This window comes from Melozone crissalis, unplaced genomic scaffold (assembly GCF_028551555.1).
Source record: "Melozone crissalis strain CALT ecotype California unplaced genomic scaffold, PUWL_Pcris_2 ptg000013l_1, whole genome shotgun sequence".
Lineage (NCBI taxonomy): Eukaryota > Metazoa > Chordata > Aves > Passeriformes > Passerellidae > Melozone > Melozone crissalis.
In genome coordinates, this window is record NW_026535791.1 from 51,269,447 (window position 1) to 51,291,560 (window position 22,114).

A 22,114-nucleotide genomic window follows, 5' to 3' on the forward strand; every position below is an offset into this window, starting at 1 on the left:
TGACCTTCCTGTTACCAGGAGAATAAATCTGCTATGAAGTGTGCTATCCAGGAAAAAAGGTTTAACTAATATTTAAAGAGTGATTTTGTGTTTTGCCACACTCAGCCCCTGCCAATTTATTATTGAACCTAATATTGAAACTATTATTTAAATTTATTGAATATGAATATTTCTTTATTTATAATAATCCTTCTTTCAAGTACCAACATGAAATCTTTGCTGTCACATCTAGCTTCTTGCCACTTAGCAGGTTTCTTGAGCACAGAAATGGGATATGTGAGTTACTTGAAGAAGGAGCTTCAGTTGTGTAGTTGCTAATTAGTTTTTCTTCTTCTACAGGGAGAAAGAGGCTTGCCGGGACTACAGGGTGTGATTGGGTTTCCTGGAATGCAAGGACCTGAAGGTCCCCCTGGGCCACCAGGGCTTAAGGTAAGAACTTCAGATTTAGTATTCAAAACAATCAGATTTCACTAAATTTTTGTCCCAAAATTTCCCTAAATTGTTGTTGTTTTTCTTTTACTTTTCAGGGTGATACTGGAGAACCAGGACTACCAGGAACAAAGGGAACAAGAGTGAGTTCTCTTACTTTCTTGCAATTCTGATGTCTTTGGGTTTGGCTGCCTTCAAGTGCAAGAGGAAGTCTCTGAGTTAGTGAATGACATCCTCTTGAGCTGCACAATAATTTCAAAATTCTCACTTTTACCTTTGATTTTCTTGCTGCATTGGACAGCCTTATTAATTTGCATTGTTACCTGATACTTATCACTGTGTCAACAGCACTGGTTTTAGTGTGCCTCTGATATCTTCTTGACATACCAAAAGGCTTTTTTCCAGCTTCAGAATGAACCAACCTTATTTCCTCTTTCAAAATTCTCCTTTATATTTGCCATCTACCCTTGAAGCACTCCAGCAGAGAAGCTGACACAGTCATGAGCACATATGAGCAAATTAAAGCCAGGGACAAAGATTTCTTAACTTTGCTAGATGAGGCTCTGAATATCTGTAATCTTCCTGTTGTCATTTCTGTTAAATGGGGCACTTATATAGCACTTCTTTTAATATATTGTGTTGGCCAGGGCCATACCTGTTGGGGTTTTTTGGGGTGCCAAGCTCTTTCTGAGAATTTTCACATTTCCTACTGTCATGATGAAAGAGGATTCAAGTGTCTTGGCCAATAATGATGCATACATTTTCAGCTATACCCTCTTGCTCACCAATTTTCAAAATGCCTTTTCAGTTTTGTTCTCCATTTGCCTGCAGTTGTTGCAGCAAATAGAATTTACTGAATTAGCTGCAGTTTATGAGGTGTTACAGAGAGGATATTCTGCTAGATCAAGAAATCCATATTTCAATCCATGATGTTAATGTTGACCTGGGGTATCCTGAGTGTTGATGTAAATTGGCACCTCCTGGCAAATGTATTTGTTTGCTGCAGAGTAAGTAAAATGTATTTTAGCAATTATGAAGTTTGAAAGAAGCAAATGCACTGTCTGAGCTCAGGATTCCCATACATCTTTTCTGCTTCATAAGACGTGTTAGGAAATGCTGCATGGATTAGTAAGATAATAGTATGAAAATTATGTGCCAACTTAAATGCCTGATTCATTACACTGAAAAGCTGTTCAAGGAGAAAGAATTATCTCAGCTGGTAGGATTTTTGATAGTAAGAATGAATTGATACACTCAAGAGTATGAAATACAGAGAAGCATCTTTATAGTGTGTTAACATTATCTTCTGCTATGAAGAGATGCCTACAGTAAATTTCATTTTGGGAACAATGTTTCTGAGAAGGGAACACCTGTGAATTCCTTTTTACCTCTACACGAGGCTCTGATCTAGTTCTTACTGCTTAAAAAGTTAAAGAAATATAAAAGGTTACTTTCAGTTGTTCATCACTAAGGTGACACATTGAAGAGATTTTGAAGATTAGAGGTATTTTGTCAAGAAAGTTTAAATGCTACTGATTTTTCCTGTCAGCATTGTAGATGCAAATTGCGCTGCAGCTTGTCCTTGCTGTTTTGTGGATTTGTCATTTCAGTTTGTGTTTTTCTCAATTGCAGGGCCCCCCAGGAGTATCAGGCTTCCCAGGAAACCCAGGCCTTCCTGTATGTATTAAATATATGGTTTTTACAAGGAATATCAAACTTTTAGTCTGGATGTGGTCTGGATTATTACTAATATTGCTAATTTCTTTCCTTTCTCTTCATGTAGGGCATTCCTGGACAAGATGGCCCTCCTGGTCCACCTGGCATTCCAGGATGTAATGGCACAAAGGTGACATTTGCATATGTTTATACCAGCGCCTCTGTATTTAAATTAAAAAAAAACCCTCAAGCATGTGTTTCCTAAACAAAACCAATTTTTCTGTTCTCCTTAGGGTGAAAGAGGTCCAGTAGGTCCCCCAGGTTTACCAGGACTGACTGGAAGTATAGTAAGTAGATTCTTTCCTGCTTCACTCACTTTTTTTAAGGCTGACTCTTGATATGCAAATATATCTATAGAAAATGATATTGAGTTTAAGATGTGATATATACAATATTGAGGAGCAGTAACAACAACTATGTCTGTTTTTTTCACAGGGACCTCCAGGACCTCCTGGAATGAAGGTACATTTTACTCTTAGAGTATTTCTATCCTGCTTCTAACAATAAGAATTTGTGTGATCTCTACAGCGTTTGAGACTAGCAGCAGTCTTTACTTAAGGACTGAAAAGTTGTATTGCCTTGTTTCACTTTGTACTCTGTTTTGCACCTCACTAAATAAGGATAGTGGGGTGACCTCCTCACTTTATAACAATTGGACATATGTGTTGTTCCATGCAGGTCTTAAAAGGGTAAATGTTAAATGGATTACAATAGAAAAGAAGCAGTACATGTCATTAATTATGCATAAACACTACAGTGGCCACCCAGTAGGGTATAAAAATTTAGATAGGTTTTATAATTCAAACATTTGGTTTTATATTGACGTTTGATGTATCTAAAAAGTTTCACATGGATGATGTTTGTGGAAGAAGGTCCTACATATACCCACAACATGAGAATCATCCAACACGTACTAGACATTTTTCATATAGACAAAAAATCAGACTAGTTAAGTATCTGAGTGCATTTTTTGAACTGGAGAATGAAGCATTGAATGACATCTAAGAGTCTTTTGTCTTTAAAATGAACAGATATTATCTGGAACTGTAAGCTAAATATAAGTCTAAAAGTAATCTCAAATTTGTAATGACATGACAACCCAAGTTATTAAAATATCCATTTCTCATACTCTCACATGGAAAGAACTGATTCATTATAGAAACTGAAGTACTCAGATGCTTCTTCCCTAGACATTTATGCATAGGTACAGAACTGAAATAAAATCACTTACCATATTGTAACTTTGTACAAAAACACAGGAGAAATATGATTTTTTCTCTCAAAAGAAGGAAAATAAAGAAATGGATGGCAATCAGAATAATTTTCTAAAGAAAGACTTTCTAAAGTGTATTCCTTTCCTGAAGAAAAAGAACACATAAATGGCCTTAATGTCAAAATTAGGTGTAAGCATGAAGATCTCAGTGGAGGAAGGAGATTGTGAGGTTACCACTCCTCTCAGCAGCCGGGCCATATGATCCAGTTGTGTGGAGACACTGTAGTAGTGATAGATTTTATGGAAAAATCATTCTGACTACCCATTACAATACAGGGAATGAGGTATGAAGGTAGTTTTGGTACTAAAATTTCTTCAGGCTGCTTTAGAGTGGACTTGGCAGTTAAGGTCTTAACTTTTAATATCTCTGTGAGCTGAATTCTAGCTGAATTAAAAGAAATAAGGTGATTTTTTTAAAGTCAGCTTTCCAAACGATTCCAAAGTATGCATAGCTACAGCTTTCCTCTCCTGGTGAGTTTGAATGTATTTGAATTTATGCTCAAGACTTACACTTTTTTCCATTCTTATTATAGGGAGATCCAGGTGACGTGATTGGTCTTATAGCTCCTGGTGTGCTAAAAGGTGAAAAAGGGTTTCCTGGCCAACCTGGACTGCCTGTAAGTAAAAATGATGTTGGAATAGCAGTGAGTTTCAACTAAAATTGTATCAGTATCATGAAATTACCATGTAAGTATCACTTTCTTATGATGTCATTTGAATTTTTCGTAGGGCCCACCTGGAGCTTCAGGTTTTCAGGGACCAATGGGACCAATGGGCCCTCCAGGAGACCCAGTAAGTTTCCTTTCATGGTCATTTGCACTTCACTCAGAGATCTTTATTGCAGGAATGTTCTGGAAATTGTGTGTAGCAGATCTTGGTTGGGATTTGGGAAGGATAAGGTGTGATCCAGACTTCATGTTCAGCCTTCTGAACTCTACCATGGCAGAAATTACTGGGCAACATGGGTCTTCAGTAGCAGCTGCTCCTACAGTCCTCTTCTCTTCTTGCACTCTTGGAGGGTATTTTTGTGGGGGAGAGACTGTAAGTCTCCTTGGTTGTCCTTTCCCTCTTCCCCAATTTAATTTATAGAAAATAAACTACATACCAAGCATCCAGATCAAAATCCAAACTTTTGCTGAGGTTGTTTTTGTGGGTAGCAGCACTGAGCATTACTGTGGAAGCACATTATCATCTATCTGTTATTTTAATCATTAATGAGATATCTCAGATTCACTTTGTTACTCTTTTTTTATTCTAAGTTGTGAATTATGCTCAACAACAGCAAAATGAAATTACTGGGTTTAATGAAAAGATCTGCCTTTTTGCTATTTTCATAGCATAAGACATTATTCCACTTAGTGTACTCATTATTCCACTTTAGTTTACTAAAATGTATTGTCTTGTAGGGTCCCCCAGGGCCACCAGGACTTCCAGGAGAGAAGGTAAGACTCTTTAATACAAATATTAAGTCCATTTGTTTATTTATTTTGCATACCAGATCCTCAAAACTCTGGAAACTAATGTCCTAAATGTGTGGGGGCTTTTTTATACTTTGGGACCTATTTCTGTGTCTTAATGAACATCATAAAGAGAGATTTTTTACCCTTTTTTTTTTTTTCAAATTGGTCTAGCCCTGTTATCTCACTTAATCAAATCAGTAGTAATTACAGCATTCTCTGGTTATTCGAATTAATTTTAAAGTGTCAGCATTTTCACTAAGTGTTGGGTAAAAGAGCATATTGACCATAAAATTATTTGATGAATTTCAATCTGATTTTTCACCAGTTGCTGTGACACAGGGCTTAAAAAACAGCAGGGGGGTTAAGACATGATTATTTATTTATTTCACACATGCATTTAAAAGACATATTCTGTCTTTTATATTCTCCCTTAGCATTTGACAAGTACATAGTACCTTCATATGTTCATCTGTATGTATGTATGCGCTGCAAAAAAAAATCGACTAAGTGTGTGTAATTTACATTTTCAGGGCTACATGGGCTTGGGCTTTCAGGGTCCCAAAGGTGAAAAGGTAGGTCTTTAGTAAACTTCTAGAGAAGAACTTCAGAAATATTCTTGATACTTAGTTTTAAATGAAGAAAACTCATTAAATCAATCAGTGGAGAAAATCAATGCTGTGATTTTTGGAAGACTTGACTAAATCTGTAACTTACACCTAAATGAAAAGTCATGAGCAGCAACATTTTTTAATGTTAATGTTATACCTGACATTAATGTAGGTCACCATCCTGTTTTCCAGCTGTGCCTGGAAAGCTGCTTTAATTTGCAGTGGGCAGATCTTGAAACATTTATTCTGTATATTAGGACTCACCATGAGATTTTTAAAAAATCGATTTAGTTCTAAGGGATGAGATTTAATGTACTGTTCAGAATGATCAGAATTAATTGTTGTAGGACTCTAAAGCCTGTCTGCCTTATTTTGGTTTGGTCATGCACACATTTGAAGCAGATCTTTCAGTTGTCCCCTTTTATTGTGTTTTGACGCAACCAGGAAGAGGTTTCAGAGCACACAGAGTGGTTTACTTTTGAGTGAATCTAAGCCAAGAGATGTGCTCCAGGATCCCATTTATTCTCTTAATCAGCATCAAATGGGAGGTAATACATGTCAGCTTTAATCTGTCACCTCTCACACTGAGAGGTCTAGGCTAAAGTGCCTTATGTTGTGTTTGTGGGAGCCAAGAACTGCATGCATTCAAGGGCCATTCAGTAAATTCATAATGTGTCTGAGCACTTCTCCAGAAGCTTTTCATGAGTGTCATTGACAGAGGGCTTTTGCAGTGTAAGTAAATTATATTACTTAGGTAGGATGTTTTTGTTTTCTGTTTGTATTTTTTTTTTAAACCACCACCTTATTGATATATTTTGAGTCAATATTCCTAATGGATAGATTTTTTTGTGACATGACACATTGTTGAAATTAATTTGTTATCATTAAATTTATTGAAAAATGTTGGAAAAGGTGACATAGAAGTGTGTGGAGATTTCCTGGAGTTCTCAGGTCTGTCTTTAGCAAAAGATAACTGGTATTGCTGTGCATTACTGCTTGACAGAAATTTATGGAGTCTGTTCAGAGGTGTTTTACTGTTAAAGATAGAGCTTTTGCACTGTAGAAGGAGGTGATGCTCTGACCCTGTAATGGACACATGCAGACTAAAATAGTCATCCACAGTTATCATCTTGAAGTTGGCCTTTATGGACTTCCATAAAACTTTTGGAGCATTGTAAACTTGGGTAACTTTTTCCTTTAGCCATTGACTTTCTGTACCTGACCTCTTTCCTCTTAATTTCCTATCTCCTGAAGGAGGCACTATAAAACTTAGGTCCCATTGTTGTAATTATTTGGATAAGTTTGTGGTATTGAGTGAATCAGTCTTGACCTTGAGAGTAGATTCAGAGGTCTTTCTTCAGGGCAGTCTCTGTTGGTAACCAGTTACAAAGTAGTGACTTCTGTAACCCTCTGTCTTGCTGATTTTGTTGAAAAAAGAATTTTTAAAGAAACCATCTAGCTATATTTTTTAAAAGCAAGCGCTAGTTCTCTTTAATGTTACTGGTCTTAGCCATACTTGATCTCAGTGTCATTCTGTTTTCAATGGACAATTCTGGATTTACTATTGACAGGGAGAACAAGGGGTAAGGGGCCCCCCAGGACCCCCAGGACCAGCACCTCATATGAAAGAAAAAGGGAGTGAAATCATAAAGGGAGAAAAGGTGAGATACTAAATGATTAAACTTCTTGTACTTTTCATTAAAGTATAATCTATAGGAATTAGCAAATAGAAGTGACACAGGAAAAAGAAAATACAAAGTCACCTAGAGCAAAGTTTTCAAAAATTTCTGCCTGCTTTACTTTATGGAGGAGTTTTAATTTTCATTCTAGAAGTCTCTCTAAAAAATACACAATAGATGGTAAATGCATCAATAATTGCATAAATAAATAAGCAGCAAATGACTTTCTGAGGAAGGAGGATTGGTAAGGATAGGATATTGTAAAAATATTCAGAAGGTTTGAATTAAGTAGCATATACTCAACTTTTCATACACACATTTGTGAAATCTTAGTGCTAATGAATGTTTCAATTACTGAATTAAGCAGTCAAAGCAATATATACTAGTACAACAAACTAGCGTAATGGATTCACGGTTGACCTTTGTCAAAATTCTTGCATATCATACTATTAGGCATAGCTCTTGAAATGGAGAACAGGATTAAATGTACTTTTGCTGAAATGAAGAATTATTTACAACCTAAATGAATAATGTTTAAGTTTTTGTTCACTAATTTACATTTTTTTTTAATAATTTCATTAGGGTGATCCAGGTGAAAAGGGTGAACAAGGAATCCCAGTGAGTATTGAGGTTTTTTTTTTACTACAATAAAAATTGTAAAGACTCTGATAATACCACTGAATATCTTTATACCTATTAGTTAAAAGCAAATTTACTTTGGAGTTTGGTAGTATTTTTAATCTCATGACTATTTATTTTCCAGGGATTGCCAGGTTCAGGTTTCAAAGGAGACAAGGGTGAACCTGGGCAGCCTGGTCCACGTGTAAGTATACTCAATTTTATCAATATCATAATTGCAGTTAGTGTATGTTTCCATTAGCTAACTAAACTTAGTAACCATTAGTTAAACAGCAAATTTGCTATATTTCAAACAAACAAGTTTTGCTCTAGAACAGGTGTACAATCAAGGTAGTAGTAACATACAGTAATGTTAGTATGTAATATTTCAGTTAACTAAGGACATTTAATAGTGGCTTGCAGTGCTGAAAGTGAAGGCAGAACTCACATTAATCCAAATTGAAGAAAGATGAAGTCAGCAGCCCCACGTTGGGTGCAACAGAAGTCATTCCAGAACGGAAGAAAATGCAAAGAAAAATAATCACTCTGTAGGAGTGCTAAATGGAGCATGTTGGATTTATTTCAAATACTCTCATGTGCAGTTGAAAAAATAAGCCTGCTTAGCCTGAGGGTAGAGATTTGTACAAAGAAATTGAAAGGAGCAAAAAATTCAGGTGACAGAAATCCTTTTGCTTGCTGGTTTCTAGCCTGGTTGTAGATGCTTGAGGACATAAGGTGTGTTACATTTATCTGATCTGACCCATATCATAGTCTCATCCATAGAACTTGTCCATGAGTCATGCTGTATCTTTCATAGCTGAGCAGGTAGCAAAACTGGTCTTTTTTCTACATTCAAATGTATCTAAAGTATTCTAAGTAATTTTATGTTTCTTGAGGTGTGGGTCTTGATAAGTGATTAGGCCCAGCACACCTATAGGCATTCACTTGTACTTCCATCTGAAAAAGAAAACTCTCCCTTTCTACTGTATTTCAAAGTCATATGTCCTATTAACTTTTCAGTAAAGTTATGTGGTGGGATTATTTTTCTACCATATATGTATTTTTACTCTTATTGTAAATGCAAGCTTGAACCTGGAGGAATGGAGATATATTGGCTTAGAGCTTTTTGATGAAACCAGAGCATCTGAATTTATCAAAAGTACAATTTTCAGTTTCTGAAGAGCTCTCTCAACTAAGTTTCTCATATATTTTATATGTAGTTTTTCAGGAAATCATATCTACTTCTGAAATCAAGCTAAGCCCTGAAAGATGATCAGATGTTACAATCTGATATTCTAGTTCAAAGAAACTAAATTATATTATTAATTCTGATTACAGTGTGTATTTGAAGACTGTTGACTTTGCAGATCAAAGTTTCAATTAATCATTAAAAACTACTTGTAACCCTTCATTATAAGAGACCATAGCTGCACACCTTAATGGTGGTGGCCTGTTCTCATTTGTGCTATCATTTATGTCCTTCGATTGCATTAAGACAAAATCTTTATACCTAAACTGATGGGATTATTTTTAGACTGAATTACATTCACTGTTACTTTGTATATTAAGTGCCTACATTTCCTTGGGTTTATGGGACAAATTCTTATTGCTTATGCTACACATACAATCTAAGCGCTGGGACACCAAATGAGAGGCAGCCACCAGAGGGTCAGGCTACAAGCTGATGTCCCAGTCCTTTTATAGTGCAGAGGAAAGAAAAATGCTGAAAAGTAGGTTTGTCCGTCTAGATAATTTATCACATAATTGTTGACTGCTTCAAGGGAATCTTATCCCCTCTGTAGGTGGACCCAGTGGGCTAATAGTTGTAATTTTACTCTGGAGGGAGGAATTTTGAATTTCTAGTGTATCATCTGCCTTATGATTTGAATTTCAGTTTGAAGGAAGAGAATTTACCACTACATGACCGCACAGTCTGATAGAGGGCCACTCTCCAACCCTTCTGCTGAAACTGAACCACTAAATATCCATGCAAAAATGTCTTGTGAAGTTGAGGAGCCTATATATAGAAAAGGATTGTTGTGAAGGAAAAAGATGGATCTGGTTCCAGTTTCTTGTGCTGTAGATATATTTTGTCTAGAAGATTGTGTGACAGGGAAATCTGTGTTATTTCTGAATCTGGGAATGGAATTGCAGGATTTTATTTAACTTGGCATCTTGGAGGATGTGGGGTAATACAAGCACTAGGCATAGTCACCATTTGTACCCTCTGTTCTTTTAGCTGAATTAGCACACTTTGATTAATGCATTGCAATAGTGATAATTTTGTTCTAGTATTCCACCCACTGTGTTCAGAAACTGAATGTATGTGGTTGTCTGTTAAAACAGAGTGGAACTTGGTGTTTTACAGGGCAAGCCTGGAAAAGATGGTGATCCAGGACTGAAAGGAGAACCTGTATGTATTTTACTCATTTTCCAGTACTGTTTCTTACATTCAAAACAAATAACTGTCTGTGTATTATAGATAGTTGATATTTTCTAACCTTCTGAATTTTTTATTTGAAGTAGTTGCTTTCAGTGACTTGTGACTTTTAAAATTTTAAACTTTGCTGCTGCTACAGCTAAGATCCACCTATATTTGTCTCTTCTGGTTTCACTGCCTTCTCCCCACAGGGTTTGCCTGGAGGGTTTGGGATTCCAGGACGACCTGGGGAGCCTGGCACAAAGGTGAGTAGTAGCAGCTTTTGCTTCCCTTCACAAAGAATGAGCTAACAGCTTTTGTGGTCTGTTCATTGATTGCATTAAGGCAGTGAATGCACATAAAGCAATATTAATTGAATGTTGCTTAGCTGTATGTCATCCTTCAGAGACTGTGAGAAGTAAAAATGAAGATATCCCCAGTTTAGATCTCTTATCTGTGTTGTTTAATGCAGGCTTTATTTTCACAAGCTCTTTGTCCAGCCAGCATAGGTGTAAGTGTACTTCCCTAAAACCTCCAGTTTCTCTTCAAATAGTGCAAACCAGTACAGGCTTGCAAACTAATTACTACTGCTGGCTGTTATAGCATTCCAGGTACTCACCATGTGGGTGTTGCTTAAATCTGTATCAAAGTATTCATTTGTTGAGGAAATCTGAATTTGTTGGCAAAAAAATCTGATCTGGATTTAAGACATAAATTTTATTTTGATTTAGGGTGACAAAGGGGACCGAGGTCTTCCAGGACCTCCAGGAAGAGTAAGTAAAATAAATTTTTATTTATTTTTAAACTTAAAATAAAATAAAAATAAATTTTGTGAAAGTCAGAGTGCTCAAACAATGAAGAAAAAAAGAGTTTCTATGAATAGTCTGATCTTGTTCTCTTCAGTCATGTCCATATTTTTCCTTAATGGAAGCAAAAGTTGGGTGCAGTTCTTTAAAGTACGTCTGAATTTTGGGAAAGGAACCCTCTTCAAGTGTTTTGGACTGTGAATATTATAAGCCTTGGTATTCAGTACACAGTAGCCAAAAGACAGTTCAAAAGAGTAAATCTGCCAGTTTTAGGGCTGTGGTTTAACCCAGTGGGAGCACCAGACAGATGCTCACACACTCACTGTCCCTCCTCAGCATGGGATGGGAAGGAGAATAGGCAAAAGGTAAAATTCATTAGATAAGAACAAGTTATTAATTAAAATAAAGTTACTAGTAGTAGTAGTAGTAGTAATCATGAAGAAATGGGAGATAGCAAGAAGAGAGAGAGAGGAATAAAACCTGAGGAAGACAAGTGATGAACAGTGCAATTGCTCACCACTTGCTGACTAATGTCCACTGAGTCCCTGGGCAGCAATTGGCTCTTATACATAAGAAGTAACCAGGGGAACAATTTTTTAACACTTCAATTAAAAAATAGGGTTAGTCAGGATCAAATAGATTATTGGTGGCGCTGCTTCCCGGCTATGGCAACAAATGCCCAACATCTGCTAATTTGGTTTGGAAAATTGTGCATACCTCCTGAATACTGTATTGTAAATATTAGCATCATATATATTGAGCTCAGATCAATGTTAGCAAAAATTGGCTAGATAATATTTTAAAATAAAAGGTAACACAAACCTAATGCATCAGTTCTTAGACCATGTTAAGATTTTCTGGCATCATTCTTTTTGAGGAAGATGCTATAAAAGCTCTCCACTTAATCTTACATTGATATGAAAGCATTTGAGTAGAATAGGAAATACTTATTTTCTCTGGTAATTCCTCAGCAGCTGCAATCCTCACTTGCTGAAATGGCAAGTATAATCAAAACTGCTGAAAATTGTCAGTAAAACTAAGGTGGCCTCTGTACCATCAGATGAAGATGGGGGAGATATGATGGCTCAGTTCCATGTTTCTAGTCTTTGTCTTGTGATTTAGATGATAGATGCTGGACCAATAGATACCTTTGGTCAAAAAGGAGACCCTGGAGTTTCAGGTTTGCCTGGACTGAAAGGTCAAAAAGGTGAAAAAGGTATGTATTTTGTCTTGTCTTTTTTATTGAGTTAGACTTCTAATTTTCTCACTAAAGGAAATTAAAATTGTACTATCTGTGCTCAGGAGCTTTGTATGACAGTGTAATGTTCCAGTTATTTAATTGTTTTCAGGTTATTCTATTTTCCAGTAGCTTGTAAGACACTTCTGGTTCTCAACGTAGCTAAGACTGTCTTTCAGTTGTAGATGTAAAAATGATAATCTGGGATCAGTTTTTATGGCAGCTAAATAATTCAGTGAGATTATATAAGACGTATGGAAATCAACATGAATATAAGAAGTTAATTGATGCAGAAAATCTTGAGACTCCTTTGTAAAACTCAGTTGCTAATTTTTTATCCTAAGATTGGCTTGCATATTTTAAAAATGTCTTTAGTAAAGAGAAAAAATCAAGCATTTCCCTTCCCATTTTCCCCATTACAGATCTTAGCCAATTCAAGAAAAATTTCTGGGGAATTTGGCACACAGCAGGACCTTTTTCTCTGAATGTATTTCTTGAAGATATATAGAGATTATTTAACTTCAGATTTGATTTTGAATGTGAATATGCATGAATATGAATTTCAATTATATCTCCTAAAAGTTCACTTTCACTGGCATTGCAGAATTCATTATCTAATTGAAACCTTCTCTTTCTAAAGGCTTCCCTGGTGCACAAGGAATCCCAGGACCTCCAGGTATGAAATTATAACTCCTGATTTTTTCACATTTGTCATGTGCTCTTGAGTGAACAGTCCTGAGGGATATTCTCCTTAGCTCCTTTCAGTTACTGCCTGCCTTTCTGAACACCCAAGCACTGACCTCCCCAGGGTCTAATCATCCCTGCGGGCCCTTCCTCTAGATTGCTTTTCTCAGGTCTCTGCTGTGATCCAGCCCTGTTCTTTCTGTTCTGCTCTGATAACTTCCTGCTGAAATTGGAAATGTAGAGTCCATCAGAGACATCCCAGAGAGTGTGACCCCATGGGACCAGCAGAGATGTTAGCTGGGAATGTGTGTGAGTGTGCACATACACCTGAGTGTGTGTGCTCATATCTTTGTCTGGCTATCACTTCAGCTCTCTATGTGTTTGTGTGGGTATAATAAAACAAGGTTTGTAGAAAGAAATAATACTGACTTGATCGAAGTAATTCCTGAAGGCATTCTGCTTTTTTGACTGTGTCACTCGGTCTAATAAAAGTTATTTATTTTGCCTACAAATTTTGCCTTTTCAGAGCCTTAACATCTTCCCATCCATGGTAACACTGCTTTTATGTATATAAGTACATGTACATGTGTTTGACCTAGACCATGATACTTGCTTTTTAAAAATTAGGCAAATCATCTCTGGAGACCTGACACTTCACATATCCTGCACTGATACTACCATTACCTTCCTTGCTTTCATTTTCTATCTTGGCAGTGAGCTAAATATGAAATTAATGTGAGCCAGGGTCAGATAGCTTCCAGGAAATTTTTCACAGGTCAGGGAGAAGATGCTATACACCACAGGCTCTAATGATAGCTCTTGGTCTGTAATTACCCTACAGAGATTGAGCTTTGTGTGACTTCTGTATCTTCCTGCAGTGTTGCAGATGGCCCAAAATGTTTTAATGGTGAAGTGTAATGATGACTTGTGAGCTGGAAGTCATTAAAATATGAAGACCTGTGTGACTGTACAAATAGCTAAAAGGGGATCTTATGCAGGGGTTTTTGTAGTTATCTGCTTCTTTTTATTGGCTACTTTCACTTATTATTCTTACAAAGCATTTTCGTTTAGCATTCCTTAAATCTGCTAGCATTGTTGAGTACTTATTTTTTTAAGTTATCAGACATGCCCTCCCTTTCTAGATGTGTTTTAGATTAGGTTTTTCATGAGGTAAGGAAGTGTGCAATAGTTTCTAGATGGAATAGCTAAGTTAACTCCAGTGTTGCTACTATTTACTACCCAGCAAAAATGTGTCCAAATAAATCCCAGAAAAGCAGTCTAATACAGATGAGGTGTGTTTCTTTAGGGACCTAACAGAGGTGAGTTTCTCTCAGCTGTAGTGAGTATACAAACCCCATTTTTTTATAAATCACCAGTAATTAAAATTCAGTCCCTTTTTTGTTTTGCATTAACATTTTTCCATTTCTCTCTAAAACCCTGTGAAAGTTAATGTGTTGATAATGTTGCTGTCTTTTCACTTGTCATTTTTACATTTATGTTTTACTCTGTCCAAAGGTCGACCCGTTCCAGATAGGGTAGGATCACCTGGTGTCCCTGGAGAGAGAGGTGAAAAAGGTGAAAAGGGTTCTCCTGGATTCCCTTCACCTGGAATCCCTGGAAGAGATGGTTTCCCAGGGCCCCCTGGGTTGCCTGGCCCACCAGGACCTCCAGGCAAAACAGGTAGGTAAAGCCCTTGGTTGCTTTTCACCTTGAGGACTCATAATGCACATTAAAAAAAGAAAAAAGAGACAGGATGCATCTGTCATCAGGATGCATCTGTGTCATGAAAGAAACATATCTGAGTTGTTGATAAACCAAGTAAAAGCGGTTGCACAGTGTAGGAAGCCGCTTGTTTCCTTACTGGGAAAGCACAAGGATTCTTTGCTAAATAAATACTTCAAAAATGTCTACAAAATTAATTGTTAATTGTTAGAATATAACCCAACAATTGACCTTAATTCACATTAATTTGTTCTGTGTCGTATTGTGCCGATGTAGTGATATTTGTATATTTTCAATTAAAAATAGCAGATACTAATACTGTCCTTAGCATAAAAGGTGCTGTTCAGTGTGATGATTTATAAGTCTGCAGTTCCAGTCTGTGTAACAGATTGAACAGGTGTGACAACTGCTGTGTGAGGTGCTAGTATGCCAGAAGATTTTATTTTAAAATAAAATTATCTTAGAGGAGAATGGGGTCATAGAAAGGGTTGGAAGAAATGCTAAAGATCATCCGGTTCCAACCCCCCAACACAGGCAAGGATGCCACCTACTAGATCAGGGTAAACACCTGCTTTATGATATAAATGAAAAACCAGTAATGATGGAACAAGAAAATAATAACATCAGTAGTAATAATAACAACATTACACATGTTTTTATTAGATTGTGATAAAGTAATTTTAAAGAGAACAATGTTTTTGCTCTGCAATGAAGCAGTAACCAAGTACTTGTGGAAGTGGTCCATGCCAAATAGTTCCTTAAAACTAATGTTTTAACTCATAGAAAACTTTTACTGTAGGTGATCCTGATATTGTGAGTTAAATTATCATTCCAACATCAGGAATGATATCCCTATTACAATGGTTAAGGTACTTTAAAGCTATTGAAAGAAACATTATTCTCTATGGAATTCCTAAACCAAAGGTACTTTGTTCAAAAACAGGGGAAGATTCCTGGTTGTTGCTGTGTTTGCCAGTGCAGCAGTGCAAAATCCAACATGTAGAATATGGAATTAAATAGCTAAATCTTACATTTTCCTAAAAATTTCCATTTTTCATACAAATTATTGTCATTGCTTAATTCTGCTCCTTCCCCAAATACTTCTTTAGCCTTCTTCAAGTACATAATGGGAAGCAATTATTTTTAATTTACCTTGTTTTCCAAACTTCACATTAGCATTTTGATTACTAGCTTTGGTCAAAATGATGTCATGCTATGTTGGGTCAGATCCTGCATCATATCATCAAACAGAACAAGCACTGTTTATATTCTTATATCAAGCCTGAGAAATATTCTCATTTGTTACCTATTTCAGATCCTAACATATGAAGTTTGTTGTTTTCAGGAAGCTTGATCAGTGTGAAGAAGTTAAATAGATGTTGACAAGCTGCTGTTACCTAGAAAGTTTCCTAAAATGTTGAAAAAGAGAAGTCAGGGTTCAAAAAAACCTTCTTAATGAATCTCTCTGAACATCAATACTCTCCATTATCTTCAGGGTCAAAACATCAGTTTTTCACCCATGATACTTTACCAAGCTAAAACTTAAATTGAAAATAGATTTTATGTTGAAATTGTTTGTAACCTTATTATGGCAGAGCCTGTCTTTTTTCTGTAATTCTCAGGGTTTCTTAAGCAGTGTATATGGAATAAGAGTACAGAATCCCAGCTAAATTTTTCCAAGTAAATCCAATAAAGGAGTAAAATGCTATCCTGAGTTACCACTTTTTATAGGTACATTTCAGGTAGGATGTAAATGCAACCCTATAATGGAAACTTGCACTTCTCAAAACAATATTTATTCCAATTTCATTTCAGATGGAATTGACCAGTGCCAGCAAGGAGAACCTGGTGCACCAGGTAGTCCTGGACTTCCAGGGAGAGACGGATTTCCAGGAGAAATGGGAGAGAAAGGTAATAATATATTAAAATGATTGTATTCTTATGCTTAGTAGCCTGAAGCTTGGGTATGTAAAGAGGCTGAGCAAATTAGGTTGGATCCAGAGAAAGTGTGCTTAATGTTAAATAATTCATGGACGTGGAAGATGTTTCTTGACTCTCTGGTGAGTAAAGAAGGATATTGTGCTTTGAATTGTGTGATATGAACTTCTCTTGGCCAGCTAAAGGATGGCCCAGGGCTGCAAGCGAACTCAGTAGAGCCTTATGCCCTATGTAAACGGATCTGTTCAAGGTAATTCAGAGTGTGAATTCTGAGATGCAGATTTAAAGAGGGGCAGATGAGTTGAGAATGAAAATGGTTTATGAATCATTGCCTTGAGTATAATTGAAGATAAAATTTTAACACCTACAGACAGCCTTAGGTTGGACATTAGGAAGAAATTCTTCACAGAAGGGGTGATTGGGCATTGGAATGGGCCCAGGGAGATGATGGAGTCACCATCCCTGGAGGGGTTTAAGAAAAGTCTGGACGTGGCACTGAGTTCCATGGACTGTTGACATGGTGCTGTTTGGTCATAGATTGGACTCAGTGATGGCAAAGATCTTTTCTGACCTAACTGTGGGATTCTGTGAATAGGACTGTCAACCACATGTTTTAGCAGCATTGACTAAATGAACATTTAAAAAAAAGAGCTGCAAAAATTTACATGGTGGTTACTCCTTTCCAATCTCATTCTGTTCACTGTTTTTGTGCAAAATTATAGTTACTATAGAAATTGTCCTTTTCCTGCTTCAATAATTTCATTTTCTCTATACCTACTGAATATATTTATTTTCTTCTTTTTGATCCTCTTCAACTTTGTCCTCTTTAACCATTATTTTAAATACTAAACCTAGAATAAAACTTATGTTGATTTTCATGCTATTCCTTTAAAAATTTAAAGAATTTTGAACATCAACTTGCTGATATTTTCTCCTTGAAGCATGGAATTACAAGCAGCAATTTATTTAAATATTAAATTGACATTTGCCCTGAATCCACCTGCTTGCAGTTGTCTTGAATCTTTTTGTTGTTATTCATGTCCTTTGTTGTTTTCTGTTTTCAGGTGACAAAGGTGAAGCCTGTGCCTTGTGTGATAAAGTAGGACCTCCAGGACTCCCAGGACCACAAGGGCCACCAGGTCCAGCAGGTAAAAACTCCTTAATTACCCAAGAGGCTTAATTCTAAATAATGCAGCATAGATAAGAAACTTAATTACATTTTGTGCCACTAATCAAATTGCTTGTGAAACTAATGAAAGGACTAATGAAAGGAAGGTGGCATATTCCTATTTTTGGCCTAATTCCAAATTTCAAATACAATTTATTAGAATTACCAGGGAAGCAGAAACTGACCACAATGAAAGGTCTTTGCAAATTGCGGCCCAAATATTTCCACAGTGAGATATAATGTGGGGACCATTTTCTTATGTGCCCAGGCTTGATAGTGACCCATACATTTGTTTCCAATTGCAGCACTAGATTCTGTGGCCCAAAAATAATTTTTTTTTCCCTACCATATGAGAGCAGTGCTGCATGCCAAAAATTGTATTAATTATGTTATACCTAATGTTTGTTCTAGTGCTGTTCAGGAAAATGAATGTGGTTTAGTTAGTTTCAGTTCTGCATTGGTTGCATGAATTGGTAAATTCATTCCTAAGTCAAATGAATCATCAGCTTCCAAGTTTATGAATGCAGGCATGCAACACAAGTTCATGAATCAAGACAGCCTCTCTGGCTGTAGCAGCATTATGCTGGTACTACTGGGAATGGAATGAGACACTTTACAGGGGATCACTAAGAACTCACATACAATGAGCTATTTGTGTGTAATATATTTTTTGCAATATATTATATTTTATGTAATAAACTAAGCCATATTTTTGTCTCTCTGAAAAGGTTTTCCAGGACAAGCAGGTTTCAAGGGTGACAGAGGCTTACCTGGACTTGATGGCCTTCCAGGGGTGCCTGTAAGTAATGCCTTGCCAAATACTACATGTCCTGCTGGGCATGTGATCAAAAACCGTGTGATGATCAGTGTATGATCAGTGTATGATCCTAGTGTATCAGTGTGGTTGTGTAACTGTTCTCTTTAAAAACAACCCCCCCCTCCCCAAAACAGTCTACTGATATGATAAAAGTAGGGTCAATTATGCCTTATAAAATAATGTAGGGTTTGAACTGTAAGAGCTAAAAAAGAGCTGTCAGATATTGGTTATACTTCTGAGTTTATCCATCATAAGAACTCGGTGGCACACATGACCTTCTGCCTGAGCAGAAGCAGTGGAGCTGGGTAAAGATTAGGATTTCTCAGGAAACAGGTGCAGGTATTCCCTGGCCTTCTGAATTGTTCCAATAACATTTTGCTGGTGAGTACAAATACATATGGAGAGAGACAGTGCCATCTAGTGTGATGTGAGCAATCTAATGTTAGCATGCAGCACACTGTGGCAGTTTTGCTGAATTTTGAATCATAGAATAGGAGAAAATGCTGAGTTGGAAGGGGCTCATCAGGACTATTGGATCCAACGCCTGGTTCTGTGAAGAACATCCCAAACATCACACCATGTGCCTGAGAGAGTTGTCCAAATGCTTATTGAACTCCATCAGGCTGTTGTTGTGACCACTTCCCTGGGGAGCCTGTTCCAGTGCTCAACCACTCTCTGGATGTAAATTTTTTTCCTGATATCCAGCCTAAACCTCCTCTGACTCAGCTTCATGCTGTTTCCTCAACTCCTGTCACTGTTGGCAAGAGAGATCAGTGCCTGCCCCTCCTCATCCCCTCATGCAGAAGTTGTAGACTGATATGAGGTCTCCCCTCATCTCCTCTTCTCCAGGCTGAACAAACCAAGTGGCACCAGCCATTCCTCATAAGGCTTCCCCTGCAGACTCTTCACCATTCTCATGGCCTTCCTCTGGATGCTCCCCAATAGTTCAATGTCATTTTTATTTTGTGGCACCAAAAACAGTATTCAAGGTGAAGCCACCCTAGCTCAGAGCAGAGCAGGACAATCCCCTCCCTTGCCCAGCTGGCCATGCTGTGCCTGATGCCCCCAGGACAGGGTTGGCCCTCCTGGCTGCCAGGGCACTGCTGGCTCATGTTCAACTTGCCATTGACCAGGACCCCCAGGTCCCTTTCCATGGCACTGCTCTCCCCAGCCTCTCATTCTTTGGTCTGTCCACACACTCAGGATTGCCCCATCCCAGTTGCAGAATCTGGCACTTGCCCTTGTGCTGGTGATTGCCCATCTCTCTGATTTGTTTCTCTCTGCAGGGCCTTTCTGCCCCCAAGGGAGCTGACAGCTCCTCCCAATTTATTGTCACTGGCAAACTTACTTAGTATTCCTTCAAGTCCTGCATCCAGGTTGTTAATGAAGATTTTAGGAAGTGTCTGCAGTATGTTCTGTAAAACACAATTAGTAAGCAGGAAAGTCAAATACTTTTGAAGAAATAAAGCAAAGCTGTGAAAGTGGGTAGCATCCTAATAAGATTACTTGTAAATTATGTTGAGGCAGCACAGCATGACTCTCAGTAAGGCCAAAAGCAGAACAGCTGTAAGTGTAGCACTTGTCTAAAATGTGACACAAATGACTCCTAGATGAGCAGTGTACTACCACAACTACATTTGACCTTGTCAGAACCCATTTAAGTGTCCCTATGGACACTGAGGTTTGCTGTGAAAACCTGCCTCAGCATACGTGTTCCTGTAGCATAATGTGGGCTTTGACACCATTCCTAGTGTGAGTACACTGAGTCTTCTTCTCCCCAAAGCTGTTTCCTTACAGCTGACCCTTTCTGACATAACTTCTCAGTGACATCCCTGTGCACTGGCTTTATCACACACTGAGGTTATGTGAGCTCACTGTCACCAGCGGTGAGAGAGAGGTACCTTTAGAAGTACAAAAACCAAACCATTTGTATGAATTCATTACTCAAGGAATCTGTTTCTCTCCCTGAAGTGTAAATAAAGCCTTGTTGCCTGAATTCAGCCAATGAAAGTTGACTAAGATGAATTCCTTATCAATTGCCACCTCAGTAAATTGCATTACCCAGTGACTGAATGTATTATATCAATGGGATTCATGAAAGAAACAGTGGGAAAAAATGGAAGACATTCTAATGTATTTAAGCTTTTTTGCTGTCATTTGTTCTTGGCACATGTTTTGCCACACCTTTATGTTTTACTTTTATTGCCTCATAAGTGCTATTCATGTCTTTAATCAGACAAGGATTGGCTGCTGTTCTGAATGCTTTTAAGTTTGTTTTACTCTGCAAAGTTCAGCCAGGTGGTGATCCAGCATATAATTTAACTTGGAAGAACTACATAGAGGCCGGCCTTGCGAGCTGACATTGCTTACAGCCATGCCAAAACATCAGAGTCTGATTCAGAACACTCCAGTGCTAATGAAGATATTACCAATGACCATGTCCTGGTTCAGGTTGAAGTGGAGGGCGCACATGAGCTGTACGTAGTGGACATTGCCCATGAAGTTTGCGTTTTATGGCCCTGAGTCACTAGAAATTGTAGAGATTGTTCCCATAAGACAAGTTCAATCAAGTCCTAGCAAATATGTAGGGGAAAAATTCAAATTCTGGAAATCCGGTAGGCATACCATTAGGTAGGTAGTTTCTTTCCAGGAGAGGTTACAAAACTATTTTCTGAGCACGTGCATTATATTCTGATATTACCAACTGACTGTGTCAGCTGTTCAAAGTTGATGAATATTAATAATGATTGAACACCTGTATTCACATCCGCTGAATGTTATGAATAAACTACCCAAGAGAGAAGCTTTCTGCTTCCAAGACTGCTGTGTCTTGGAAAATATTCTCATTTGACCTCCTCAGTCATTGACTTGGTGGTTCCCTTAATTTGGATTTGCAATTCAGTTTCTGAGGTTTGCTTTCTTTTATAGTTGAAGGGTTTGTAGGGCAATTGATGACATCTGAATTGATGAAATTTCAGGGTCCCCCCGGCACTCCAGGACTTATGGGCAGCCCTGGGCCAAAAGGAGAACCTGGAGATTTTACCTACGATTCTATCCTGAAAGGCGAAAAGGGAGATCCTGGTTTCCCAGGACAGCCAGGCATTCCTGGAAGGGAAGGAAGGCCAGGAAAAGATGGATTTCCAGGTCCCCCAGGTCCAAAAGGAGTAGCGGTATGTTTGTTTCTTTATGTTTGCATATTGTCCTACTGTGTGTTCATTTATGTTTACTTGCTGTGCTGTACATTCTGTCTTTCAGATCAGAATTCACATGCTTTTGTGCCCTATACATGCTTTATGTTTATTGGCCTGATTTATTTTTCCACATCTATTCTTTACCTTGAGTAGTACATTCTTCCTCAGAAGATTATTCCATTTTCACTGGAAGTAGTGAGGAAGACAGTTCTTTAACAACAGACTATTTCAGAGCTAGGTTTTTCAGGCCATTTCTTTTTGCATGTCATGCAAATAAGTAATCTGACTCAAATGCATCCAGCGTGGCTTGTTACTTTCAGGACTATAGAGAAAAGGTTCAAACATGGAC

The 22,114-nt window shown here is 37.6% G+C and overlaps 1 protein-coding gene across 1 annotated transcript in view; it reads left to right on the forward strand.

Annotated features, from left to right (window-relative positions):
* COL4A1 (collagen type IV alpha 1 chain) overlaps positions 1-22,114 on the forward strand; it is a 118,535-nt gene that overhangs the window by 65,741 nt on the left and 30,680 nt on the right. The window contains exons 3-25 of the mRNA XM_054271867.1: positions 340-429; positions 528-572; positions 2,062-2,106; positions 2,213-2,275; positions 2,379-2,432; positions 2,581-2,607; positions 3,952-4,035; positions 4,148-4,210; positions 4,825-4,860; positions 5,409-5,450; positions 7,058-7,147; positions 7,748-7,783; positions 7,929-7,988; positions 10,152-10,196; positions 10,415-10,468; positions 10,934-10,975; positions 12,131-12,224; positions 12,886-12,921; positions 14,445-14,609; positions 16,467-16,562; positions 17,654-17,737; positions 18,486-18,556; positions 21,553-21,744. Of these exons, the coding sequence (XP_054127842.1) occupies positions 340-429; positions 528-572; positions 2,062-2,106; positions 2,213-2,275; positions 2,379-2,432; positions 2,581-2,607; positions 3,952-4,035; positions 4,148-4,210; positions 4,825-4,860; positions 5,409-5,450; positions 7,058-7,147; positions 7,748-7,783; positions 7,929-7,988; positions 10,152-10,196; positions 10,415-10,468; positions 10,934-10,975; positions 12,131-12,224; positions 12,886-12,921; positions 14,445-14,609; positions 16,467-16,562; positions 17,654-17,737; positions 18,486-18,556; positions 21,553-21,744 (1,614 nt within the window). The remainder of the gene's footprint in view (positions 1-339; positions 430-527; positions 573-2,061; positions 2,107-2,212; positions 2,276-2,378; positions 2,433-2,580; positions 2,608-3,951; positions 4,036-4,147; positions 4,211-4,824; positions 4,861-5,408; positions 5,451-7,057; positions 7,148-7,747; positions 7,784-7,928; positions 7,989-10,151; positions 10,197-10,414; positions 10,469-10,933; positions 10,976-12,130; positions 12,225-12,885; positions 12,922-14,444; positions 14,610-16,466; positions 16,563-17,653; positions 17,738-18,485; positions 18,557-21,552; positions 21,745-22,114) is intronic.